General features: G+C 38.6%; 1 protein-coding gene, 1 long non-coding RNA gene and 1 pseudogene across 3 annotated transcripts in view; 1 reads left to right on the forward strand and 2 right to left on the reverse strand.

The window, feature by feature from the left end:
• Positions 1-20,722, reverse strand: part of LOC112607792 — a 127,147-nt gene that overhangs the window by 102,870 nt on the left and 3,555 nt on the right. The window lies entirely within an intron of this gene.
• On the reverse strand, positions 6,508-6,921 carry LOC112607791 (annotated as a pseudogene).
• CDKN2B (cyclin dependent kinase inhibitor 2B) lies at positions 9,443-16,168 on the forward strand. 2 transcript variants are annotated; one of them, XM_025358918.1, is made up of 2 exons: positions 9,443-10,256; positions 12,834-16,168. In XM_025358918.1, exons 1-2 carry the CDS (start codon positions 10,101-10,103, stop codon positions 13,092-13,094), a joined length of 417 nt encoding a protein of 138 aa, XP_025214703.1. In that variant the 5' UTR covers positions 9,443-10,100; the 3' UTR covers positions 13,095-16,168. The 2 variants fall into 2 exon arrangements, with proteins under 2 accessions (XP_025214703.1, XP_025214702.1); XM_025358917.1 differs by having other exon boundaries at positions 9,443-10,379; positions 12,834-13,175.

The raw sequence follows: 20,722 nt of genomic DNA on the forward strand, positions 1-20,722 counted from the left end.
ATAAATTTTAAAAATTAAAAAAAAAAAAAACAGACACAGACTAATGGAACACAATAGAGAACCCAGAAATAAGACCACACACCTCCAACTATCTGATCTTCAACAAACCTGACAAAAACAAGCAATGGAGAACAGATTCCCTATTCAATAAATGGTGCTGAGATAACTGGCTAGCTATATACAGAAGATTAAATCTGGACCCCTTCCTTACACATATACAAAAATTAACTCAAGATAGAGTAAAGACTTAAATGTAAAACCCAAAACTATCAAAACCCTGGAAGACAATCTAGGGAATACCATTCAGAATATAGGCAGAGGCAAAGATTTCATGAGGAAGACACAACGAACAATCGCATCAAAAGCAAAAATTGACAAATGGAATTTAATTAAACTAAAAATCTTCTGCACAGTAAGAGAAATTATCAACAGAGTAAACAGACAACCTACAGAATGGGAGAAAAATTGTTTAAACTATGCATGTGACAAAGGTCTAATATCTAGCATCTATAAAGACCTTAAATTTATAAGAATAAAACACCCATAGTAAAAAATAGGCAAAGGACAGGAACAGACACTGTTCAAAAGAAGACATACATGTGGCTAACAATCATAGGAAGAAAAGCTCAACATCACTGATCATTAGAAAAATGCAAATCAAAACCACAATGATATACTACCTCACATAAGTCAGAATGGCTATTATTAAAAAGTCAAAAAAATAACAGATGCTGTTAGTGGAGAAAAAGGAACACTTAGACACTCTTGAGTGTAAATTGGTTCAACCATTGTGGAGGATGGTGTGATGATTCCTCAAAGACCTAAAGACAGAAATACCATTCAACCCAGCAATCCCATTACTGGGTATATACCCAAAGGAATATAAATCATTCTATTATGAAGACACTTGTATGTGTATATTCATTGCAATAGTATTCACAATAGCCAAAAAAATTGAATCAACATAAATGCCATCAATAATAGACTGGATAAAGAAAATGTGGTACATATACACCATGGAATACTATGCAGTCATAAAAAAAGAACAAGAGCATGTCTTTTTGCAGGGACATGGATGGAGCTGGAAGCCATTATCCTTAGCAAACTAATGCAGGAACAGAAAACCAAATACCACATGTTCTCACTTATAAGTGGGAGATAAATGATGAGAACACATGGACACACAGAGGGGAACAACACACACTGGGGCCTATTGGAAGGTGTAAGGTGGGAGAAGGGATAACATCAGGAAAAATAACTAATGAGTACTAGGCTTAATACCTGGGTGATGAAACAATCTGTGCAACAAACTCCCATGACAGAAGTTTAACCTACGTAACAAACCTGCACATGTACCCCTGAACTTAAAATAAAAGTTAATAAAAAAGGGTTTGAAATTAATTCCTAGGATTAAATATTATTGCTTATACTCTACTATTCTTTTTCTGAAAAAAATAAATCTTTGTTCTATATTCAAATGTCTGCTCATTTTCTATACTCAAATATCTGCATTTCAGTATAAAGAAAATTGCATTACTATATCTGTTAGTGTGAATTGGTCTAAATTAGGGATACACACTCCTCCCTGAGCTCTAGACCACTCTCTCTAACTTCCATTGGATATCTGCACCTTGATATATCGTTCACCATGTCTCAAGTTCAGTTTTGCTGAACCTGAACTCATAATCTTCACCTTAAACTACATTCTTATCCAGCATTCCCTATCTTGATGGCTATGATCACCAACCTCTCTCATTGTAAAAATCTGCCTAACACCTTCCCTTCCCTCATCTTCCATCTCCAGTTCATTGCTAAGCGCTGCTGATGTTATTCTTCAAATATGTCTTAAAGCAGTCTACTTCTCTCCATCTTGGCTTAGGCACTTTAGTCCAAGCTACCATAACACATCCTCTGAAATACTGGCTCACAAAATCCACTCTTGCCTCTCCCCCAAACCATTCTCCAAAATGCATTCCAAGTATTTTTTAAATTTAACTGAAAATCTGATCACATCAAGTGTCTTCATAAACACATCAATGGCTTCTCCTTAAGATAAAGACAAAAGTCCTTAACATGGCCTATACAACTCTACAACATTTTTCCATGCTTATTTCTCAGCTAGCTACAATATTTTCCTCCATCCCTATGCTCCAGTCACAATTCCTTCAATGTGTCCATGTTTTATCCCACCTCAGAGCTTGCCACATGCAGTTTCTTCTGACTCACATGCCCTTCCTTGGAAAGACTGCCAGTCTTTTGATTAGCTAATTTTCTATAATACTGCAGACCTCAACTCAAATATCTCAAGTCCTTCAACTACCAGACCAGATCAGCTCTCTCACTATCCATTTACATAGCATCCAGGATTTTTATTTCATGGCACTTACCATGTTTTGAAATTAATACTCTCTGAATTGTTTATCACCTGTACCTAGAATATAGTGTATGATGTTTATTGGGAGGCTCAATATTTTGAGTGGATGAGTAAATATATTACAGATAGCTAATTATTTAAGATTTCATGTTCACATTATTGCTAAAAATGTAGATGAAGTAAAAGTAGATTGAAATAGGAGGATATAAACATGTTGGTGTTCTTTACATCACATACATGGATTATGTTTTTGTTTGTTTTTAGATGAAGTCTTGCTCTGTCACCCAGGCTGGAGTGCAGTGGCCTGATCTTGGCTCACTGCAACCTCTGCCTCCCAGGTTCAAGCAATTCTCCTCCCTCAGCCTCCTGAATAGCTGGGATTACAGGCGTCCATCACCAAGCCCAGCTAATTTTTGTGTTTTTAGTAGAGACAGGGTTTCACCATGTTGGCCAGGTTGGTCTGAACGGCTGACCTCAGGTGATCCGCTCGCCTCGGCCTCCCAAAGTGCTGGGATTACAGGCGTGAGCCACCATGCCCGGCCCATGGCATATGTTATCAGTAATATGTAAGTATGGCTTCAGTCAAGGCAAGGAAGTTGAAAGTAACAATAAAAAAAAAAGTCATCAGGATCGAAAGCTGTGGGAAAAACTCAACTTCTGCCTCCTGGGTTCAAGCAATTCTCCTGCCTCGGCCTCCTGGGTAGCTGGGATTACAGCTGCCTGCCCCCACCCCCAGCTAATGTTTGTATTTTTAGTAGAGACGGGGTTTCACCATGTTGGTCAGACTGGTCTCAAACTCCTGACCTCAGGTGATCCACCTGCCTCAGCCTCCCAAAGTGCTGGGATTACAGGCATGAGATACTTTTAGAAAATGTTTTCATCTAACTCAATACCTCACTATCCGTCCTGATATTCTATCTATAATAGCAACAGTTGTGAAATGCACTAGATTCTAACATTAACACTAGATCCATTAAAAGTAGACCAGAAGAGAGTCTGGATACAGAAATTTCACAAATAATTATTGGCTGCCATCAACATATGTAACTCAAGCATAAAGTTGTTTCAGCAGTAGCTTAAGTTTGGTTACTAATGCAACACCTCTTTGCATGCAACGGCCTATTAAATCATCTTCAACTTTAAAAGGTTCCCTTTGTTTTTAAACGCTTATAATAAACAAATATATATCAATACCTTGGCAGAATTCATTAACTTAATAACTTCAATATGTTGTTCATACAAAAATTTCTGGCAAATAAGAACTCTACATTACTGATGTGACAACGTACACAACCCAATGTTGACATAATTTTTCAAAATGGGATCTCTGCTGTAACTGAACTATATATAACTTTATTCAAGAATGAATTTCAATGATAGGACAAAACTTGATAAAATGAAGAAATAAACTATTCTATGCCAGAGTTCAGTAAACCCCGTGTATACACCTGAAAAAGCTCAAACTTGCCTAGCACATAGAGAGTCCGAATTCAGTTGGGTTTGTGTGAAAGGGGTAGGCTGAGCCCTAAAAAAGAAGTGGATAACCCATATAGGCAGACTTCCTTATTTTATTTACTTTTTTCTGCTTCAGCCTCCTGAGTAGCTGGGACTACAGGCATGTGCCACCACGCCCAGCTAATTTTGTTTGTTTTTAGTAGAGACAGGGTTTCACCATATTGGCCAGGCTGTTCTTGAACTCCTGACGTTGTGATCTGCCCTCCTCGGCCTCCCAAAGTGCTGGGATTACAGGTGTGAGCCACCGCGCCTGGCTGACTTCCTTATTTTAAATGCCATTTCCCACTAAAAATAAAACCAGCAATTCTTTGAAAAATAGTTAATATTATATATAGGACTGGAAGTGTATAAGATAAAACTGGAATAGATTGTCATATCAGAAATCAAAGATTTTGTCAAAGACTAATAGTTCCATGTCAAAAAGATTCAGAAATCAATTTGCAGAGGCTCCCACTGGCCAAAGACAGAGCTTGATCATCAACAGGAGTAATAACTATAATGGGTTGAAACACAACAATTATGTTTAAATCTATAGGTTTATAGTAATGTTAAAATCATTAGTCACCTTTGAAAGATGCTAGAGACTCAACTCATTATTTTGAAAATTTATAAATGCATTTCAAAATCTAGTGGCTTATCCTGTTTTTCTTACATATGCCTGAAGGCAATCAAGTAGATAATGAAGAGAACTTTCTACATAGAAATATTCCAGGCCAGGTACAGTGGTTTATGTCTGTAATCCCAACAGTTTGGGAGGCTGAAGCAGGAGGATTACTTGAGCCCAGGAGTTTGAGACCAGCCTGCACAAAAAAGCAAGACCCTCGTCTCTACAAAAAATTTAAAAATTAGCCAGGTGGTGTGTGCCTGTAGTACTAGCTATTGGGGAAGCTGAGGTGGGAGAATCACTTGATCCTGGGAGTTGCAAGTTACAGTAAGCTATGATCACACCACTGCACTCCAGCCTGGGTGACTGCACGAGACTCTGTCTCAAATAATAATAAATAAATAAATAGAAAATTTAAAAAGACATTCCAGCGCGTAAATGAAGGGATAGTAAAATTAGAATATCACCATTTTACCACCCCCAAGAAAATAATAAGCTATGAAATAATTATCCATGGCTGCTAGAATCATAGAAAGAGACAACCATATTATGTGTCTCTTGGTGAAAGTACATAACACCACTTATTAAATACTTTTGCCCAAATAGCAAACCTGAATCACATACAGACTCTAGGCCTAAATAATAAAATATGAGAAATACAAATGACAAAGAAAAATGTTAAGTGTCATTATAAAGAAGCATTTAGTAAAATACAAGCTTTAGAAAACTACAGATAAAGCTGATTTCCGCAATAGATAAATTGAAAGAAAAAAAAAAGGAAAAAAGAGGGAAACTGTAGATTAAAGGAAACAAGAGGCCAGCTGCAGTGGTTCACGCTTGTAATCCACCACTTTGGGAGGCTGAGGTGAAAGAACTGTGTGAGCCCAGGAGTTCGAGACCAGCCTGGGCCAGATGGCAAGACTTCATCTCTACAAAAAAGTAAAAATATTAGCCAGTCATGGTGGCCAACACCTGTAGTCCCAGATACTCTGGAGGCTGAGGCAGGAGGATCCCTTAAGCCCAGCAGTTCGAGGCAGCAGTGACCCTTGCTCACATTACTGCACTCCAGCCTGGTCGACAAGGTAAAATCTGTCCCTTATTAAGAAAAAGAGACAGAGAGATACAAGAGACTGGTAGCTATTTCAACCAATTTCAATGTCCTAGCCTTATTTTAATCCTTATTCAAATGAATAAATTATTAATAACAGTTTTAAAAGAAATGAAAAGTAAAATGTGTAAAAATTAAGATGCTGTTGTTATGGGTAAATTCTGTCACCTCAAAATTCTTATGTTAAAGTCCTAACTCCAATACCTCACAATTTGACTGTATTTGGAAATAGAGCCCTTAAAGTGACTAAGTTAAATAAGGCCACTGGGGTGGGCCCTAATCCAATCTGACTGGTGTCCTCAAAAGAGGAGGAAATTTGGACACACAGAAGAGATCCAGGGGCATGTGTGCACAGAGGGATGACTATGTGAAGAGGCAGTAGCAGGATGGCCATCTGCAAGTCAAGAAGAGAGGCCTCAGGAGAAGTTAAAACTCTGAGAAAATAAATATTTGTTGTTTAAGCTACTCAGTCTGTGGTATTTTGTTATGGCAGCCCTAGCAAACTAATACAGATGCTAAAATGATGAACAAGTCCACCATTTAATTAATCTTGAAAAACACATGGGAATACAGAAGTGGATATACTGTGGATCATGGGGCAATAAATTCCAACTCATAAAATGGAGAAAATCAAACCTCCTGATGGGAAGGTGTGTCATAAAAAATTTGAAAAAGCCCCAAAAGAGACTATGAATTTTCTTCTCTTCTCACTTATAAACACTATCTTAGACCTAACCATATGCAAAAGTGTGCATAAATGAGGGCAAGGTTAGGTTGCTGTTTCTCTTGGCCAGTCAACTAGTTCTATTCATACATTTTTTTTCTAGTCAATGAAAGGGACACTTTATTAAGGCTCCAGGGCTATGGGGCCTGGGCAGGAGGCTGCCCTCCGAGGAAGGAAGAGCTTTATTTGACCTTCTTGGGGCACAGGCTGTTAGTGTGGCCACACTTCTTGCGGCAGTTGACAGCACAGGGGTGCAGGCGAGCATAGCACTTGTGGCAGATCATCTTGTTGCAGCTGTATTTCTAGGTGAGCTGGCAGAGGGAAGACTCAGTAATGCCACCTTGCAGGTGCAGAACCAGGTGCACGGTGGACTGTTTTTGGATGTTGTAGTCTGAGAGAGTGCAGCCATCCTCCAGCTGTTTGCCAGCAAATATCAGACGCTGCTGGTCAGGTGGGATACCCTCTTTGTCTTGAATTTTGGCTTTGAAATTCTCAGTGGTGTAACTGGGCTCGACCTCAAGGATGATGGTCTTGCCCGTGAGGGTCTCCACAAAGAGCTGCATATCTGCGTCTGCAGCTCAGCCACCTTGTTGAGGAAAAAGAGGATGGCGGATCTATTCATACTTTTATAGCAAGGTCATATACAGACAATTTCACCAACTAGAATATAAAAATATTATTACTAGTGATCTGAGTTATGTGCAACATTGGAATGGATACTAATCATTCCCTTCCACTGACCTCCAAAATTCCATGCCAATTTGCCATTAACTTTCTCTTTCTTCTCATTATAAATTATGCACCTTATTAAAAGACATGACTCTGACAATTCCAAGTTTCAGCTGCCCACTATGTTCCCATTCACTTCACCTTTTAAATGTGTTTAAAGCATTAACAACAGATTGTGTTTCACCCTAGAGACAGCTGGGTTTCAAAGAGAGGAAGAGAGGTAGAATGTTTCATAATCTCACTCTATTGTCCAAGACAAATGTGCTATTGTATTACATGTGAAATGTCATCTTTGAAGTCTGTTAAGGGTGTGCTGTGAAGTGAGCCATCTGGAAAACACAGTGTAGACTGAAAAATAATTATAAGCCAGTTTATTACATTTTTCCAGTTAAGCCTACCATGACAGCTGCTAAAAACACACTATGTAGTATAAAGGATAAAAAGACTCTGAAGTCGCACAAGTTATACCCACCTCCAACCATGATTAGCTAGTATACAAGTCACTCAACTTCTCTGATCCTTTAGGGTTGTCTGTAAAATTGAAATATGGACACATGCCACAGAGGAGTTCTATGAGTGTTAAATGAAACAACAGTTGCAAAGCACTTGGTACAGAGTACACAATAAGTTTGATTTCTCTTCTCTTCTTCTAAATATAGACTATATAATATTCTTTATACAGAGAATATTAGATAAAATCCAATCATATTTGAAAACCAGGTTGAGCAGGTTGGTTTTTCAAAGAAATCCATTGAGCTCCCATAATGTTCTTTCTACTTGATGGGAGAAAAGGGGCTTTGGAAGATCAAGTGTGAAGCGTTAGAATTCTGTCTGGAGCTGGTCAGGACCACCCAGGCATGAGTATAAGCAAAGCGCTGTCCGTGGTGCTAGTAAGCGCGAATGCCCCCGGCAACATTCTCCCTACCCAAGGTTGTTTTGCATTCAGTCAACTTGCTTCGCAAAGCTCACACGTCTGCTTCGTGGAAGATTCTCAGTCATTCTACTTACTCATTGATTCTTTCCCTATCACCATTCTTTATGTCCCCCTCAAAGAAAAACATCATCTTCCCTTTCCTTATCAACTCCAAACAGTTTTCATTTTTCAGAGACATTACCTAAGAAAATGGCTCAGGAATTGGCTCAGACTATCTTGTCCTAACTTTTTTGATAGGTTTCAGAGAAACTCAAAGGTCAAAGCAAAAGCGTAAGAGTAAAAGGTAAAGAAATTAAGAACCCGAAGACTAGGAAATGGTGGTTGGATGGAAAGAGAAAGAAGTTGTTACTAATGCTACCCGGTTCCCTTCGCTGTCCAGGTGGATTTCAGCTCTGTTGAGGCTCTGTCAGTAGATTTTCAGCCCTAACCACCACTTCCATGGGCCCCATTGTCTTTAAAATAAAGAGCTTTTTAAAATTCTACAGGAATTTGGGGTAATGAGGAGTCAGAGCTAAGGTTTCCAAAAAAAAAAAAACACATGTGAAGACTCTCATTTTGCAATAAGCAAGCAATTGCCCTCCTGTTAAGACTTTTTCTTCCTCAGCACTCCGAACCAAAATGATTCTGTAAATAAAAATTGTTCACTTTTAGGAGAGGTCCACTTATGTAGTTCCTCACCAAAGTTTTTAGGCAACAAATCCATAACTTGTGGTTCTCTTCCTATCCAATGTAGCATCCGCTGAAATGTTTTAAATATTTAAAGTAATAAATGTTGATTCAAACTCACCCAGGAAGATTAGAAAGAAAATAAAAACACTTGGCATTTAAATCTTCAGAAGAGAATTTAATGACAGGTTCAGCCTGTTTAATGACAAGCCCAGCACCACACCCCTCTCTTATGTTTCATTATTACTGCATAAATTTCCTTTATTACTCATGATAAATAAAAATAAAATACTTGACAAAGTGGGTTTAAATAGGTAAGAGTGCAAAGATTTACTGTGCAAACATGATGAAACTGGGATCTCAGATTCTTAAAGCACAATTTTTTTTTGTCTTGTGTGCTAGGTTGCCACTCTCAATCTCGAACTAGTTTTCTCTCTCTCTCTCTCTCTCTCTCTCTCTCTTAAGGGTTGTATCCATAATGCAAACATGGAAAGAATTAAAAAGCACATGCAAAACATGATTCTCGGGATTTTTCTCTATTTTTATGGTTGACAAATTCAAATAGAAAGACACATCCAAGAGAAAACCGCTAAGGTTGACACAAGATATGAAACTTGTGAAGTTCAAGTACTGCCTAGGGATGAATTCAACTTGTATGACAGGTGCAGAGCTGTCGCTCTCAGACATCTTAAGAAAGACAGAGTTATTTTCAATGCCTTTCTCTCGGCCACAAGGGAGCCACTAACGTCTCCACAGTGAAACCAACTGGCATAAGGCTGAAGGAACAGAAATCCTCTGCTCCGCCTACTGGGGATTAGGAGCTGAGGATAGTGGGTCAACATTCCCAAAATATTAGCCTTGGCTTTACCGGACATCCAGCGAGCAGTCCAGCCGGCATTCCTGGCGGCTCCCTGGCCCAGTCTCTGGCGCATGCGTCTCAGCACCTTTGGACAGGCTTCCCCTCCCTCGTGACGCGTCGGCCGGGGCCTGGCCTCCCGGCGAGCACAGCGGACAGGGGGCGGAGCCTAAGGGGGTGGGGAGAGGCCGGCCCCTTGGCCCAGCTGAAAACGGAATTCTTTGCCGGCTGGCTCCCCACTCTGCCAGAGCGAGGCGGGGTAGTGAGGACTCCGCGACGCGTCCGCACCCTGCGGCCAGAGCCGCTTTGAGCTCGGCTGCGGCCGCACTAGGCGCTTTTCCCCAGAAGCAATCCAGGAGCGCCCGCTAGTTCTTGAGCGCCAGGAAAAGCCCGGAGCTAACTACCGGCGGCTCGACCATTGCACGGGGCCCCAAGCCGCAGAAGGACGGCGGGAGGGTAATGAAGCTGAGCCCAGCTCTTCTAGGAAGGAGAGAGTGCGCCGGAGCAGCGTGGGAAAGAAGGGAGGAGTGTCGTTAAGTTTACGGCCAACGGTGGATTATCCGGGCCTCTGCGCGTCTGGGGACTGCGGAATGCGCGAGGAGAACAAGGGCATGCCCAGTGGAGGCGGCAGCGATGAGGGCCTGACCAGCGCCGCGGCGCGGGGACTAGTGGAGAAGGTGCGACAGCTCCTGGAAGCCGGCGCGGATCCCAACGGAGTCAACCGCTTCGGGAGGCGCGCGATCCAGGTAGCTGGGGCCCCAGGGCCTCGCCGGCAGGGGGCGCGCGAACGCGGGGCGCGGCCTCGGCGGGTCGGGGCTGGAATCAAGGTCGCCGATGTAGACTTGTATAGCAGTCTCCCTTGGCCGGAGGTGTGCAGCCCAGGCGTAAAACAGGCTTTTATCCAGCAAAAATTCTAAAGAGAGACATTGAAAAATCCACTGTTTAAGCTTTTTTAGTGGTTTTTGTTCTGCCATCTCATCATCAGAGATGCAAGGAATAGATTGAATTGGGGAGAAAAGGCGAAAAGGAAAGGTTATTTAGGGAGGACGATTATCTTGTCTGTTTGCTTTCAACGATAAAGATAAGTAAACTATAAGTTACACATTCTGGATTGGATTTAAGGAATTCTACAAAATCATAGTACATGGAAAAAAATCAGTGTAAACTTTTAAGCTACAATATGAAATCTGTTGTATTGTTTTCTCATAGAGGCTAATTGAATTCAAAGGAATGAAACCGGAATCCTCAGCCACAGCACTTAGTTCCTTTTATGTTAGCAGTGTCTTATGAGTGATGCATAAGAGAAAAAATATATAGTTCTATAGGTTTCTCATTCTTTAATTATCATACTCAGTGCCCAGATTACAAAAATATTCCTGCAGCAACTGTTAGGTCCTTTTTGAATGGCAAAGGATCTTCATAAATAATGCATCCTTATCTTCATCGTTAAAATACACTTATTCAATGTTTACGAATCCTGCTTTAATTAGTACTGATATTTTTCATTTATTTTACAATCTAGGACAATGCTTTTGTACTTTACTGTTGGCTATTGGCCATATTCAGTATTCACCTCACTATCACCCTCCAAAACTAAGCTAATATTAAGGGATCTTGTTAATAGTGTAGATTTTAAAGAAGTGTTCATTTCTTTTGAATTCTTAGAATAGTGGTATAACAAATAAGGGATTTTTAAAGGAACAAAACTATTGTAAAGTGCTTCTTAAAAACTTAAAATTCTATTAATAATTATAAAAACAAGTTATATATGTAATTCACCATTTTCTGAAATACTAAGAACAGCTATTTTCCCCTCTTTTTTCTATGTAAACTATCCTTACATCACTAGTAGATATAACTTATGGTTTTCAAGAGATGAAATGAACATTTCTAATATTAATGAAACAAGCTGACAAAACATGAGAAGTATACTGCCTTTCAATTAAATGGTATATTTTAAAGTACATAAACCCATAACAAATAACTCAATTTTAGACATTTGTTACCAAAAATTGTCTTATAATTAACTTAAAATATGACAGCAAATGTTTTCATAATGTTCATGTTCACAAAGGGCTGCTACAGGATTACTCTTGCAAAACATCATTTTTTTCTAAGTTATGCATCATCCTGATTGCTAACATCCAAGCTCTATTTATTTATTTATTTATTTATTTATTTATTTATTTGAGACGAGGCCCCACTTTGTCAGCCAGGCTGGAGTGCACTGGTGTGATCTCAGCTCACTGCAACCTCTGCTTTCAGGGTGCAAGTGATTCTCCTGCCTCAGCCTCCTGAGTTGCTGGGACTTCAGGCACGCCCCACCATGCCCAGCTTATTTATTTATTTATTTATTTATTGTAGTACAGACGGGATTTCACCATATTGGCCAGGCTGGTCTCGAACTCCTGACCTCAGGTGATCTGCCCACTTTGGCCTCCCAAAGTGCTGGAATTACAAGCATAAGCCACTGTGCCTGGCCCAAGCTCTTTTTATATAGCAAAATATTTACTGTTTAACGTTTTTAAATCTTAGCTATTATAAAATCCTGTAGTATATATAGTTAGTTTTATGTTACATTAAAAATATTACACTCTAAAATAAAAATGATGAACTGTTTATTAAGGAAAAATCATTTATTCTTGAATTTTATAAGATTTTGCATGATTTAATTTACTTTTCCCTTCTAATCTCCAACTTTGGCTCAAATTATCACAGTACAATCCAGTTATGAGCACAGACACATGACAAACAAAAGCCTTCCACACGGGATTTGCTATGAGAACTAAATAAATTTTTAAAAGAAAGGAAGAAAAAAGAAACTTAATTGTTTATTTTCTCCCCTAAACCATTACTCCCAACTTCTAACAAACAGTAGTTGAGTACCTAATAAACATTTTTGGACCTGGATTATGGAGGAGGGGTCAGGAAGGCAAATAATTTAAAACTTTAAAAGCCAAATAAATTTAACTCTGCCCATAAATCACTTAACAAAATAGATTCCCATGTTCCGATGGAAATCAAGATTTGTTTTTCCACAATGACGATCATCACTTTACCATCAACTTTCTTGTCTCTACACGTTTAGAGAATAAAATGGCATTTAATTTGTACTGAGTGGAGTATAACCTGAAGGTGGGGTGGGAAAGCGGATTGCATCAGCAAATGAAGAAACACCAGACACCAGAGACCTGAACACCTCTGCACTGGGTGAATACTTCACAAATAGGTGTTTCTTTAAATGGCTCCACCTGCCTTGCCCCGGCCGGCATCTCCCATACCTGCCCCCACCCTGGCTCTGACCACTCTGCTCTCTCTGGCAGGTCATGATGATGGGCAGCGCCCGCGTGGCGGAGCTGCTGCTGCTCCACGGCGCAGAGCCCAACTGCGCTGACCCCGCCACTCTCACCCGACCGGTGCATGACGCTGCCCGGGAGGGCTTCCTGGACACGCTGGTGGTGCTGCACCGGGCTGGGGCGCGGCTGGACGTGCGCGATGCCTGGGGTCGTCTGCCCGTGGACCTGGCCGAGGAGCGGGGCCACCGTGACGTTGCAGGGTACCTGCGCGCGGCCACGGGGGACTGACGCCAGGTTCCCCAGCCGCCCGGTTCCCCAGCTGCCCACAACGACTTTATTTTCTTCCCCAATTTCCCACCCCCACCCACCTAATTCGATGAAGGCTGCCAACGGGGAGTGGCGGAAAGCCTGTAAGCCTACAAGCCTGTCTGAGACTCGCAGGAAGGAGGAGCCGACCGGGAATAACCTTCCATACATTTTTTTCTTTGTCTGGATCTGGCCCTCGATACTCACCATGAAGCCAAACACAGAGACGCAGATTTCCAGGGATATTTAGGAGTGTGTGACGTTCCAGAGGTTTTTCTGAGGGAAAGTGCATATGAAATCCTTGACCGGCCCTGGTGGCTACGGAAGAATCTTCCGATGGGAGAAGGCAGTGATTGGCATTTGGGTGGGGGCAGTCGATGCGTTCACTCCACTGTCTGCTGAGGAGTTAAGGCGAACCCACAAGTTAGGCCCTAGAGGCAAAAAGGAAAACCTGAAGACTGAGGACAAAGTGGACGAGGGCAGAGGTGGGCTTCAGTAAGTGCCCGGCGGCGCTTTAGTTTGTGTGCATGGCAAGTAACACGCGAAACGACACTCTCTGGAAGCCCTGGAGACCCGCGCCCAACTCCACCAGATAGTAGAGGGGTAAGAGAGGATGTGCAAGCCACCACAGATCCTAAAATCCCTGGATCACGACGCCGCAGAGCACCTTTGCAGAGGGTGCTGGCCTTTGCTCTAACTACACTGAGAGATTCCCGCGGCGTTCCGGAGGCAGACTCCACAGGATGAGGTGGTGGAATGGAGTGAAAGCAATTTTAACGGTTAACTGTAACGTTTTCTTTCATACACACACACACACACACACACACACACACACACATGCTAGGATGCGGAAATCGCCTTGTGACTTGCTGCTTTTTGATTTTGTGATATTTTGTACTTTTTAGTTGTTCAGCAACTGTCTTATTTAATGGGGAGATTTTAAGTAACATTATAACTGGTGGCTTTCAGTTAAAATGTGAGGAAGAACTACAGCTCTTAAATGTAGCAATGGCGCTGTAGCAAACTCAGTGCAAATGCCTAGATTGCTTTCTTCTTAACCTATTTATTTCTTTGTTAAATTTTTCTGATTGTTTCCTTTATAGAGTGTCTCAGGGTGCAGAGGTCAGACTAAGAAATATCCCAAATGTCTTTTAGAAGATAGATGCACGTATGCAATAAATTGTCTTGGCATATTTCCCAAAAGATTGCTGAAAAAATAGATTGACTATAAAAACTTGAAAATATGTGATGGCTCATGGGATGTCCTACTATCTCCTGAACAATCTAAAGGTGCACTGCTTTGGGATTTAATTTCCAGGGTTGCTTTATCATTATATCATTGGAACTGATACTTCACTGCTTTCATAAAGAATTAACAGAGATTGAACTCCAAGAGGTGGGTAATTTGGTTTAAAAATATATGTTCATGGATTTACCACTAACTCCTGAGAAATGTTAAAGGTTCACAGGGGTTCCCTTCTCTCACATTTGTAATAATTGCTCAGAAGCAATACCAGCAATTCATAAAAACTGCTTACATATGCCATAGAAAATTAAACACAAAATTTATACATGTATTATGCTTCTAAATGCTCATTCCACTAGATACACATTTAAAAGATAAAAAAGGAACAGAAAAAAGTAATTTGAGAGTGGAGACTTATAAGAAGGAGTACATCTGAGTTGAATACACAAATCTTTACTTCTCTACCAATTCCTATTCCCAAAGTGAACATATTACTGGGGAAAGTTAGTTGAGAATCAGATCTTATATTATTGGGGAAAGGATATATTTATTGACACATAATCTGTACCAGGTATGCATTAAAATATATTTGTTCATTTAATACATAAACCTGAGAGGTATTGTTTCCCAGATGAGGACAATGAGGCAAAGAAATATCAAATAACTTGCCAAAGATCACAAGATATTCATTCCATGGGTGCACAAAGTAAGTGCATCTAGTTCCAAAGCTGATTATGGTTGTCTTGCTTTTCTTCCCATTGCACCAGCTTGTCCTCCAAAATCAATAATGATACACATGAAGATAACTTAAAAAAAAAAAAAAAAAAAAGCAGAAATACACAGTGATCTCCCTTGTAAGTTCCTAAGGAGGCTTTTCTTTCTCTAACTTCTAGTGAATATAAACAGCTTGTTTGAAAACTATTTTAAAATGTCAACAATATGGAGAATACCCCCCCCAAAAAAACACCTATAAGAACCCAAATGTTTGGAACAAAGATTATGGAACCTCCATTTTCAAACTGAAGCACAGAGACAGAAAATATATTTCTAGTTATCACTTAAGCACTCAATCATTAGAGGTTACAAGAATAATATTTTTAAAGTGACAGTATTTTACAATTACTAGAAAACATTCTATGTAAAGGAAGTCAGTTGATAATTTAAAATCTCCCATTTGATTTATAAAATCCCTTAATTTGACCTCTATATCTTAAATTCCAAGACGTTTAGATTTGTTAGTTGCATTATACTGGGTCATGAAAAATTATCCCTTGAAATAGATATGAAACATGTTACTTCATTTCTAGTTTAAATAACTTGTGGAATCTTTCCTAATGACAACCTGATATTAAGGGAAACTAAAGAAAATGCTATTGTGGATCCCACAGTACTATATTACACTGCTTTTTAGTTTTGTTAGGTTTTTTTCTTGTGGGGGGCGGGTACAAACCTAAAACATTATTGGGTATCAATTACCACATGGTTGTGTTGAAATAGTAACTTATCGATGCCATGTAAAAATTAATTCCATATTCGAAGCCACCTGGCAGACAGGTTTAGCTGTTTCATCAGCAGCCTAATATATACTGTTAAATTTGTTAAGGATTTCACTTTGAAGGATACATGCAAAAACATATAGTTACTATTTTCATGAGTCCTGCTTCTGGCTCCATTGTGGAATTACAGAAAATTAAATATACCTGTTAAGTTTGTATCTAAGTCTAAGACATTACCAAGGTTTATACAAATTCTACTGACATTTATTCCAAGAAGATCTGGAAAGTGAAATAAATTTATAAATTTAATAACATTCATTTGGCTTCATTTTTGTCTTTTTCACCTAAGTGGATTAATTTTTTAAGGGTATTTTGCTATTAAATCAAAATTATGTAAAATTTCCTGTGCCTTAAATGGTTAAAATTAGTAATTTCATAACTAAGGAATGAAACAGTTTCAAGAGGAGAGCTCGAGACTGATAAAACCCCAAATGCCTCTAGGAAAATCTATACTTAGGAATACTTTCATATTTCATTTCCCTAGTATGGCAAACACAATATTGTGTCCAGGGCCAAATAATTTATAGTATGAAGCTAGGTAACTGACCTTCAGCAAATATATGCAAAAACTAATTTCATTTACACTTACATTGAGATTGCCTTCCCTTTTTTGAAAATATTAAAAACACACTGTGTGCATTGATATGTGATAAGTCAGTAGGGTTCTTTTTTTCTTTTTGCTGACTCTATAATTACTCCCTCAATTATTTTAAACAGTGAAAAATATACTCATTTTCTTTTTATGCTTTACCAGAGATGGATTTTTTTAATCATAGGGCATAATTTTTACAATGTTCAATACATTGCCACTCTATCAAAAGTGGAGCAAGTAGAACTAATGATATGCAAAACTTAGAGACGTTATCTGAAGAAGCACTCATGTGAATTCCCTTCTGCGGCAAATGTGAAAGCCAGTATCTTCTAAAGTACAGTGAAGTCTGCCCTCATGTTTTATGTCAGCAACTAATCATAACCAAATTCTGACACGTTTACTAGATTTTCAGTATTAACAGAAACTGTTTAGTTATTTGATGAAAACTTGGAAAATAATGCTTAGGTTGGTGTAATTCACGGTGTTCAACTACTAAGCTACAAATAGATACCTAGATACACAATCACATATATATGAAAATAAGACAATTTTAATTTTAGAAATTACTTAAAGGAGCAACAGTTGAGCCTCAACACTTTCAGTATCTTCCTATTCTACTCATAACGACAGGAAAGGAAGAGGGAATGAAGAAAAGTGAAACTAGGACTTGACTGGAAGATAGAAGACCTAGATTCCCACATTGGTTCCTTAACTAATTCAATATATGAGTGCTAACTCATGTAACATCTCTACTACTATCCTTCATACCTGAAAAGTTTCTATAAAACTTTTCTCAATTTCAGCTATCCAAATGAAATTACTCCTTTCTTGCCTCTTAAATTCCCTACTCAGGAGATTTTAATGTCATTCCTTTTATGAGGAAAAAAATACTTCATTTTACAGAAACACAGTAACTTTCAAACATAGGCCCTATTAAATACATAATAAAAGAAAATTTGAACTAATACTAGTGCCACTAATTAATAATATGTAACTGGCACGGAGTGTACATTAAGCACATTAATTGTAAATTAATGTGTGGGTCAAAAAGCACCAAGCCTGACTTACTAATTTGCGGTGTGAACTAAATGTAAAACAAAGAGTTTGCTGGAAAAAGAACTAAGAACAATGTATTAAGATGACACGCTGACTACCTCACAGCTATTCACATTACACTAGAAGTTTACAAAGGACCCCAAACACCTACTAATCCACTTCCCACTCAGAAGCCCCTGGCATTAGACTTCCAGTAGGTATAAGGAGTCAGCTCTGGCACAGAAAATATTTTACAACAGAGTTCCACTCAAAACTTTAAGACCAATTACAGTAAATAAACCATGTCTTATTTTTTATATTTGGCCTCCTCCCCAAATGCATAATCTATCTATCATCTCATTATCAGTGCTCTGTATTATGATGTTGTTGGGGCTACTTCCTCTAAACCCTGTCTTATGTGACCTCTGGGTCTCCATTCCGTTTTAAACAAATTCCCATCTGCCTTCTATCTGTGCACAAATTCTTCTATCCCCTTAGCTAAAAACTTTTAGTCTTGGCTAAAAACTGGGTCTTCCTGATAATTCCATTCCACTTCTTTCTGCACCAGATAGTAGGTACTGAGCTATGGATAACAGAGTAGGAGTCAGGACCAAGAATGGGTTTCTGGTATTTAGGTAGCTCTCAATGTAATCCCAAACCAAATATGTAAGGATAATCCATTGTTCTTCAGTTTTCTCTTCTCTCTTAGTATAAATAAGATACTTGCATTTTTTCTTTCATTAAGCTGCAAGTACTGTTATTATTTGTTATTATATATTTTAGAATATAGTTATAAGCAATAATACATAAACATAAAAGAAGAAACAGTTTATTCTGTTCACAAACCCACAGACAAGTCAGCAGATTTTTGTCAACACAGAGTTTTCTTCTGGAGGGTGACTGTTGGAAAGATGTATATGGCATGGCTCCTCATTCCATCTGAGTTCTGAGTTTCTAAGCTCTATCACTTTTCCTAGGGCACAGAGGTACCCTTTCACCATTCTCGGAATCTCCTGCCCAAATGCCACCTATGATATTTTCTGAAAAACATTTGATCATCCTCCATTACTTGCTAATCTCTGGACTGCCTTTGATATTTAGATTTATCACAATAAGCCTATTCCAAAATTAGGAGTTTCTAATATGTTTAAATACCACCATAAACAGAAAGATTTAAGGTCGTCCCCTTTCTAGGGAAGCATAACACTTTATTACACATTTGCTCCAAGTGTTTCTTATGTCTGTAAGAATGGTGTTTGCCTCAGTAGTCATTTGAGGGCAACAAGTTTAAAACCCCTTCCATTTGAGAAAATTATTTCTCAACGCTGGCTCCATGTCAGAATCACCCATAGGGATGTTTTAACATTTAGACTTGCTGATCAGCTCCAGGTGTACAAAATTAGAATTTCTAATTTTAACCACTATTACAAATATTTAATTATCCTTCCAGAAATATAAGTACATATAATTGCAAACATGTCTCCCCCAGCACGTGTTATTTGGAAAACATGAATGGGATCATACTATTCTGTCATTTGCTTTCTTTAATTAGCAATAGATCTTTGACAACTTCTGTTGTCAGTGCATATAGATGTACTTCATTATTTTTTATGGCTGCACGGTTTTGTATTTTATGAATGAGCCCTAACAAATAAATAAATAAATAAATAAAACAGTCTCCTCACAAGCATGTCAATTGTTTTTCTCTTTCTTGCACTTTGTTTGCTAATACACACAGCTATAAAGAAACATTTCTGCATACTTATACAAGTTGTCTGTAGCAATTTATATAGGAGTGAAATTGCTTTAGCTGAAGTTACACATCTAAATGTGTCTGTGGGTGTAAAATCTATCCATATATACATATGTATCCATACATAAAATACATATATACATAAGTATGTATATATGTGTACGTGTGTGTACATCTTCCCATACTTACAGATATGTGTGTACGTATGTGTATATAAACATATGTATTATATATGTTTCATACATGAGTTATAGGAATAGAATTGCTGAGTCGAAGGGTGTATATAAGTATATAGATATATACATAAACATATACATATGAACTATATATTATATAGTATGTATGTGTGTATATATTGCCATACATTATTTGTGTGTCTTTACATACTTAAAATAGTGGAATAGCTGAGTCAGAGGGTACAAATATACACATACAGTTTTGATAGATATTGTAATGCTGCCTTTCAAAACAATTATGCCAAGTTGTAATAGTAAGAGTGATTGTTTCCTGACAACTTTGTCAAAGTAGTCTTTTTTCTTTTTGCCACACTTGTGGTTATATATCATTGTTTCTGTTTACATTTGTTTATTAATGAGTAAGATTATCTTTTCATTTTTTTTACCATTTGCACATATTCTACTATAAACTATTATATCCTTTGCCCTTTTTAATTCAATTGTTGTTTTACTGGATTATGTATTTACTTATAGAGTCTAGTAATTAATCTTTTAACGTATATGATCAAATAATTGTTTTTTAATCTTGCTTATGGCATCTTTTTTCTTATGACTTTGGGATTTTGACTTTGAGCATGTGCAATGTTAGGAAAGTTTCTCATGAAATTTGGATAATCAAGAGTTACCTAAGGGATAAAGCTAGTGTCCTAGGACATTAAGTTGCGGGAGGAGGAGAACAAGACAAGGGATATTCACTAATATTTTTCTCTCCTATCTCCACCTATGGAATGAATTCACTGATCTAAAACAGCAAATTGTTTACCCCTGTTAAAAAAACTCAATTAACTCAGATTATTAGGCCAATGGAAGAGAACCCCAAAAAGTTCCAATATTCAGTGATTCTGTCTGTGTAACTGACCCACAGATAACTCACTCCCTATCGACCCTGGCCTTTGGGACAACAAAAAGGGCACAAGGCTTGTAGCTCAAAGGCCTGCCTGATGATTCCAGCCCTGGCTCTTGCTGGCTGTGAAGTGTTCAAGATTTGAGCCTTTCTAGGCCTCATTCTTTTCACCTGTAAAACAGGAGTAATAATCCCAATTTTGAAAGGCCACTGTGAGGATAAAATAAGTAATATAAGTGAAAGTGCATGCTCGGTTCTTCATTATTAATTTTTTGAAGAGCACATAGCCAAAACTCACTCCAAATTCCAAAAGGATTTGGAATACCACATACCCATTGTTATGCTAGA

Source organism: Theropithecus gelada, chromosome 15 (genome assembly GCF_003255815.1).
Source record: "Theropithecus gelada isolate Dixy chromosome 15, Tgel_1.0, whole genome shotgun sequence".
Lineage (NCBI taxonomy): Eukaryota > Metazoa > Chordata > Mammalia > Primates > Cercopithecidae > Theropithecus > Theropithecus gelada.